General features: G+C 40.4%; 1 protein-coding gene across 1 annotated transcript in view; it reads left to right on the top strand.

Annotated features, from left to right (window-relative positions):
* Positions 1-7653, top strand: part of cdh11 (cadherin 11, type 2, OB-cadherin (osteoblast)) — a 183264-nt gene that overhangs the window by 104815 nt on the left and 70796 nt on the right. Inside the window, exon 3 of the mRNA XM_037680522.1 lies at positions 6846-7233. Within this exon, the coding sequence (XP_037536450.1) occupies positions 7083-7233 (151 nt within the window). The 5' untranslated portion in view covers positions 6846-7082. The remainder of the gene's footprint in view (positions 1-6845; positions 7234-7653) is intronic.

Raw genomic sequence — 7653 nt, 5'->3', positions numbered from 1 at the left:
GGCCAGCATGGATTTTGACATAGCAGCCCAAGTTTTGATAATGATGTAATGATGCAATGATGTACATTTCTTATTTTTCACGTTATATAGCTTACAAGGTTAATGTTTATACATATGTGGTGGCAGCCATCTTTGATTTTGAAGTGATAACCCTTTTTCTGATGACATGCAGCCGCACATAAACATGGAAGTGAATACCTCCCTTTATTTCCAGGTTATCGTGCTCACAACATGGATGGACGTATTTGGTGGCATCCATCTTTTATTTGTTGTGGCAACCCCATTTTTTAAAGGTATTTTTCTTATGCTTTGATGTAGCTAGACACCAAACTGGACGTTGGTACGTTACAAATTTTTCAAGTTATCATGCTCACAACTTGTACAAATGGACAGACGGACGGAGGGTTTTTGCAATTCCTATTCTTTGCTCTTCGACGTGTGGCTTTATAGTTGTCTTGAAAATATAGCCAGTATCTTTTAGGGCATGGAAGGCAGAATATTTTAAACTCCTCTGCTCACAACTGTTTGACGCACCCTCAAACATACACACGAGTAAAATCTGTGTCCAGTTATTGTTGGCCAATGAATCACCATAGTGTTCTCAAGCACTTGACTCAGATTCACAACACCGCTTGAGACCCAAGGGAATAGTGTGTAGGCAAACACACACACACACACACACATGAACATACTGTTCTCTATTCTAATGGGACTCCTGAGTCATGTTTTCAGACAGGGGAAGTTGTCTAGCCAAAAGGCACGTTTGCCCTGGGGAGTCATTATCGCTGTCTGTTTCTTTGGAGCAGTTTCTGCCTCTGCCTCGGTCTGTATCCCTCCGCCAAGCGTTAGAGTTGACACAAAACATGTAGACATATTTCTGTATGGCTACAGTAACTGTGTACAGTATATAACATAATAAATGTCTGCGTAGGGTTGTTTTGTTTTTATATTAAGTACAGCAGGTTTGTGAGCAGAGAGGATTATTGAACCAGTTCAGCAATGTAGAGTTGTTCTAACAAACACTTTGGATTGGACCACTGTGTCCTGGCTGGCTGTTGAGTGTTTTACCATCACAGACTTTATGCAGTGACCTGGATGAGTTTCATGCATTGGGAGAAACCGACGGTTGTGCAGAGCTGCAGAATGGTATTTCCATTTTTTAGCACTACACCTCACAAACAACTTCTATTTTGTCCACCCCTATTACTGCAGCAGATGTTCACTGTCTTGCTTGTTGCTAATTTTTGTTTAAAATTGCCACCTTTGAGGAAAAAAAGGAAAAGCAAATCATACTTATGCATGCACTTCAACAAAAATCACAAGACTGTCCTGTGTTTGAGCTTTGAACTATGATTGGAAGCATAATGATGGAGCTCCTAAGCATTATCAGAACGCTGTCAATGCAAAGAAAATCCAATTAAACTGAATGTCATAATGTTTGATTGATTAGTTTTTACAACTTACGTTTAGAAAAAAGATCAAACGTGTGCTGGCAGAAACCCTGAGTCACATTTTTAATTCCATAACTTTAGAGAAGTCAGTCACTGAGTGTTCTGAGTTTTAATGGTGGGATCATTTATGTGTCATTAAACAAGTCACCCACCATGAAGCTGCAGTCCCTCTGGCTCCGTCTTTTCATTTATCATTACAGCTCCTTTCTCTGTGTGTATTGATGTGTGTCTGACCTGGCTCCTACGACAATTATTCAGACACTTATTAGTAAACTCAAAATTGTGCTATTGTTAGTCGAAGACCACGAGGAGGGACACGTGTCAGGAGACAGAGGGAGAAGAGGAACGTCAAGAATGTAGGACTGAGGGTTGCAACTCTAAGTGTGGGGACAATGACAGGTAAACGTAGAGAGCTGGCTGACATGATGCAGAGAAGGAAGGTAGATGTTTTATGTGCCCAAAAGACCAAGTGGAAGGGCAGCCAGGCTTGCAGCATTGGAGCAGGGTTCAAACTGTTTTACCATGGTGTGGATAGAAAGAGAAATGGAGCAGGGGTGGTCCTGAAGGAGGAGTTAGCAAAGAATGTAGTAGAGGTGAAACGGGTGATAGGGTGATGTGTCTGAAGGTAGAAATAGAAAGTCTGATGCTGAATGTTGTCAGTGGTTTTACTCCACAGGTTGGATATGATGTGAAGGAGAAAGACAAATTGTGGAAGGATCTGGATGAAGTGATAGAGAGTATTCCCAGAGATGAGAGTGGTGATCAGAGCAGACCTGAATGGACATGTTGGTGAAGGAAACAGAGAGGATGAGGAAGTGATGGTAGGTCTGGTGTCAAGGAAAGAAACCAGGAAGGACAGATGGTGGTTGATTTTGTCAAAAGAATGGAAATGGCTGTAGTCAACACTTATTTCCAAAAGAGGGAGAAACATAGTGACCTATAAGAGTGGAGGAAGGAGTACGCAGGTAGACTACATTCTGTGTAGAAGAGAAAACTTGAGGGAGATTGGAGACTGTAAGGTTGTGGCAGGGGAGGGCATGGCCAGACAGCATTGGATGGTTGTGTGTAGAATGACTGTTGTTGTGAAGAATAGAAAAAGATTAAAATCAGAGAAGAAGACCAAATGGTGGAAGATGAAGAAGGAAGAATGTTGTGAGTAGTTCAGAGAGGAGTTGTTAAAGGCTCTGGGTGGTAAGAAAGACCGGACCACTACAGCAACAGTAATTAGAGAGACAGGTAGGAAGGTACTTGGTGTGTCATCTGGACAGAGAATAGATGATAAGGAAACCTGGTGGTGGAATAGTGAAGTGCAGGAAGCTATTCAGAGAAAGAGGTTAGCCAAGAAGAAATATAACTGAGGGAGGACTGAAGAGAGGAGACAGGAATATAAAGCTAAGGCCAAGCAGAAGACATATGATGAGTTGTACGGGAGGCTGAACACTAAAAGAGGGTGAGGACTTGTACCAATTTGTGAGACAGAGGGATCAGGCTTGAAAGAATGTGCAATAAGTTAGGCTTGTGAAAGATAGGGATAGTAATGTTCGCAATCAGTCAATCAATCAACCAATCAATCAGTTTGTCAATCAATCAACTTTATTTTTTATTAATTTATTAAGTAGATTTGTTTACAGTGAAGTGAATTAGCTTTCTTTCCAGAACCATGTGGCATAGACATACAGTAAATGCAAATGTGATGTAAAATCATCAGGTGTTCAATATTTTATGATAAACAAAAACTCCTCTAACTTGAAAACAACATCATTATATCAAGATTAAAAAGAGACAAGATACAATCCTATAATGAGATAAAACAAGATAGAATGATAAAAGAATAATTTCAAAAATGTAAATTGAATTTAAGAAAATTATCGCATTAAGAACAAAGTTGGTTTTAAAACATGGTTTTACGTTTTGGCGCCAAGTATCCGAGTCCTAACAGGCGTATATTTGCATCTGTACCAAATATATTTTTCTCTGTTGTATCAAATACTTATTTCATCGGAAAAAAATGCTAATGAATTATTTACAAATCATACAACGTGATTTTCTGCATTTATTTTCTTAGATTCTGTCTCACAGGTGGTGTACCTACAATAACCATTACAGACATCTCCATTCTTTGTAGGTGAGAAAACGTGCTAAATGGGCAGATACCTATTTCTACTATTTTATTTCAAATATCATATCTGTTTTCCTGTTGCAGTGCCAAAAAAAGCTTAATTTACATAAATTAATGGTGGGCAGTACATTTACACATAAAAATCCACAAACAGACACGCCAGTCAGAGATCCCAGGAATAATCAGATACATCATGAGTTCATCAGTATGAGAGTAGTCGTCCATACTTCAAAGTTGCCTGTGTGTGTGGTTAAGAGGAACCAAGAAGCCCTAGGCAAACATTTTCATCTAATCTCACATATAGTTATGTGCATAACATTTGAGCTCCGTGGAGAAAGATGAAGTTGCAGAAAAAAAGACAAAAATCAGGATAACTGAGAAACCAAAATATTTTTTTAAGCCAAATCATACGAGACTATTTGCACAGCTAATAAATATTTGCAGTTGCAGATATTTGGGTTGGAAAGATTTTGTACACATAATCATTTCTGTCTTATGGTTTTGCCAGCTATGTTACAACTCCAAGTCTAATTGTGCTCCGTTAGTGGTGAACGTAGAGTAAGTGGAAGCCAGGTAAACCACAACAAATCTGAGAGCTCACATTTAGTTTTCCCTGGTGTCAGGTGGGCTTTACTTGTGTTTATAGGCAAATTGAATAAAAAAAAAAAACATTACCACTAGACTTTTTTACTTGTGTTTAACACCACTCATCTAAAGGAGGTTTTAATGAAATTTCAACTGTAATGCACTTCATGTGTTTAAATGCAAATTAGCAATGCAAGAATTAACATCTGGAACTGTTCACTATGTACTGGAAATTGTGTATAAAGAACATGAATCAAATCTTTCTGAAGGACAAATAAAATGAATATACCTGTTCTCGTTGTTGTCAGCATATCAATAAATGCAAATGATAAAATGATTCTGGGCAAAGTGTGATCTATTTTTTGGACCTGACGCTGTGCATGAAGGTGCATTAAAGTTGAAACGTCAATAAAACCCCACAGCTGAATTTCCCCAAACTTGGTGAGAAACATGCTTTAAATGTGTGGAATCAAAGAGAAAATCTAAGTGAAATGTTTCTGCATTTCTGCATCAGGATAAGTGAAATGTTGCTTTTTTGTACGTTCGTCACCTTTAAACAGAGGCTATACACATTGGCGCAAATACAGCCCAGCCGTAAAGGTTGTTGTAATCGAGCACTCTGGATATGAGCGAGAGAGAATAAGGTTCCCAAATCTGGGGAAGGCTTTACCGTAGTGGTGGTGGTGGGGTGGTAGTGGTGGGGGAGGGGGTCAGGATGTGTGAGAGAAGTGGAACGTGCTCTATTCACACAAGGTGAGCTGTAGGTCAGGTTACTTCTTGTGGTGCCATGCTCACTAAAATAGTTATTGAATCAAGTTCAGAACATCAAAAGTTCATGCTCAGTCAGGTAAAAAATCCAACAAAGTTCATTCAGGTCCTTTGGACAGTTTCTTTGTGTTGAAACGTTTTGTCCTTCATTCAAAGGATTTCTTCAGTCCAAGGAGCAACAACAAACTCAGTCCTATAAGCAGCACACTTACATTCTGGACCAACCAGTTTGATGGTGATAATATCGTTTCTGGAGACCACCCTTTCCCCTGTGGACTCCTCCGAGGCAGCCATGGTCAAAGTGGTTCAAAACATCAAAGTTCATGCTCAAAAATCCAGGTAAAAATTCCAACAAAGATCAGTCAGCTCATCTGGACGGCTTCTTTGTGTTGAAACATTTCACTGGCCCACTATGTGAGTGTGCTGCCTGTGGGATTAAGTTTGTTGTGGCTCCTAAGACTGATGAAGTCCTTTGGATGCAAGATGAAACGTTTCAAACACACACACACACACACAACATCCAGAGGACCTGACTTAACTTTGTTGGATTGAATCAAGTATTTACTTACAGTATGTAGGTAAATGTAGATGTTTGACAACCCATTATACTACACCAGCCCTGTGATGGACTTGTGACCCGTCCAGGGTGTACCCCGCCCCTCGCACTGTGATTGCTGGACATGGGCACCAGCGACCCCCGTGACCCAAAATGGAAAAGGGGGGAAAAGATAATGGATGGATATACTACATGAAATTGCAGGAAACGGCATCTTCTTTGTTCAAAACTTGTGGGAATGGACCCCCCAGATCCCCCAAGTGTGCCCCTCCCACCACATTGCAAATATGGGACTTCTGACACCAATGCCTCTGTCCCTTTACTTTTTATGTTAGCTCACTAAAAGTTTTTTCTGCATTTACATTTGAGGGATGCTGCAAAAACCACCAACAGGGGGCTGCAACTTCCCACAGAAGATGTGAGTCCTTTGGGATGCAACAAACTTATTGAATGAACTGACTGTGTGTGTGTGTGTGGGGGGGGGGGGGGGCACTGACTGAAGAATGTTGCTGCTCCGTGAGCAGATAACAGCTGACCCTTGTTGGCTTGACCGAGAACATGGTATCAGTGGACGATGGACCAAACTGCAGCAGCTTGGTGGTCAAACCAGTTCAGTACAAGTTAAACATGAAACATACAGAGAAAAAATAGAATGACATACTTTTATTTATTAATACGAAAAAAACATCCATGGCAACCACCGATCGATTCACGTTTGACTAAAAACAAAGCATCATTTTCACCAACAGGATCTGGAAGATGGCTCATTAGGTCCAAGTTTCCAGCTTCAACTCTCAGCAAAGTCAACGTTTTGTCTTTAAATGTGCACTACATAGACATTTCTTCAGAGTTCTTTATACAATAAAGCAGTTGTTTCGTCACAGCTCCAGGCTGTTCGTCGTCTTATTGGGTTTAGCAGGGATCAAATTTTGACTCAGTCCTTCTGATTCATTCAGTGCCGTCACAGATCCCAAAACATCACCTTAAATAAATCCTGTGCAGCTGAACAGATTAAAGTGAAACCATGTAAGCAGGATACGAGGAGTGTTTACATTATGAACAGCGGTAAACAGTGACCTGCTGTCATGTCAGCCATCTCTCCTGTAACCACTCCATCTGTATCTAATTGAACAAAAGCTAATGGGTTTACAGACAACACTGTCTGAACTGTCTATAATTACTACATTTTACTAATTAACACAACAACCCTTTGTGAGGTCAGACTCCATTTGTCATTTTTTATTGATGTGCTGTGTGTTTTCACCCATGATTATGCTTAATTAAGTATTTCTTTTACTTTTTGTAATTTGGGTCAGCAAAACTAATTGCTGTGATTGACCAAATTGTTATTTCTGCTCCTCTTCAGGCTCTACCAGGAGACAGAAGAGCCAAACACAAAGAGAAGAGCAAACAGTACGAAGGAGACCAGCTGTGAAATCTGGCATGAGTCTCTGCAGCATCCCAGCAGATGAACTAGAAGTTCCCTAAGAAGTTTAGTTTGGAAGATAAACCAAGATCCCACCTCAGTGGGAGCACAGCTTCACTGAGAGGAGCCTCGAAGGGGAAGGTGGAATAAAGTTCACCGTTGCTCAGGTGGAACAAGATGGCAGTGTTGGCAGAGAGGCGTCAGGGTTTTGGTCTGCTGAGGGCCCTCGTGGTGTTTCTGGGAGTTTCTGTGCTCTGCAACGTTGCACTGGGAACAAGGAAAGGACACTCTTCTCTGGACCACAGGAGCCACAGACACAGACATCCAGGTAAGACACAACACTTTCAGTAGCACGCATCATTAAACCCTGCAGGTGGTTGTACCGTATCTCTGCTCCAAGTGTGTTCTCTGTGATGGTGACACATTTTGTGTCTTAGAATAATAACAAAGTACTGGACAATCAAAAACCATTGTAGTATTTTTTACAATTCCTAAGTGGAAATTTTAAAAAAGTATATTTGTATCCCCCTCTGGTGAAAAATAATGTTTTTATTGGATTGTGTTCATTTCTTTCTTTCTTTTTTGTATTTTTGTAGCATTAGTAAAATACCTCATGGCTCACCAAACAGATTTTAAAGGGACACTCAACTAATCATTGGATGCAGCAGATCAAATTTTGGAGTCTGTCCATTGCAAGATGGCTGCCACAGCATGTTAGCCTTCACACAAATGTGTGTGTATATATATA

Source organism: Nematolebias whitei, chromosome 1 (genome assembly GCF_014905685.2).
Source record: "Nematolebias whitei isolate Nwh7 chromosome 1, NemWhi1, whole genome shotgun sequence".
Lineage (NCBI taxonomy): Eukaryota > Metazoa > Chordata > Actinopteri > Cyprinodontiformes > Rivulidae > Nematolebias > Nematolebias whitei.
This window is presented reverse-complemented; position numbering and strand designations above follow the sequence as displayed.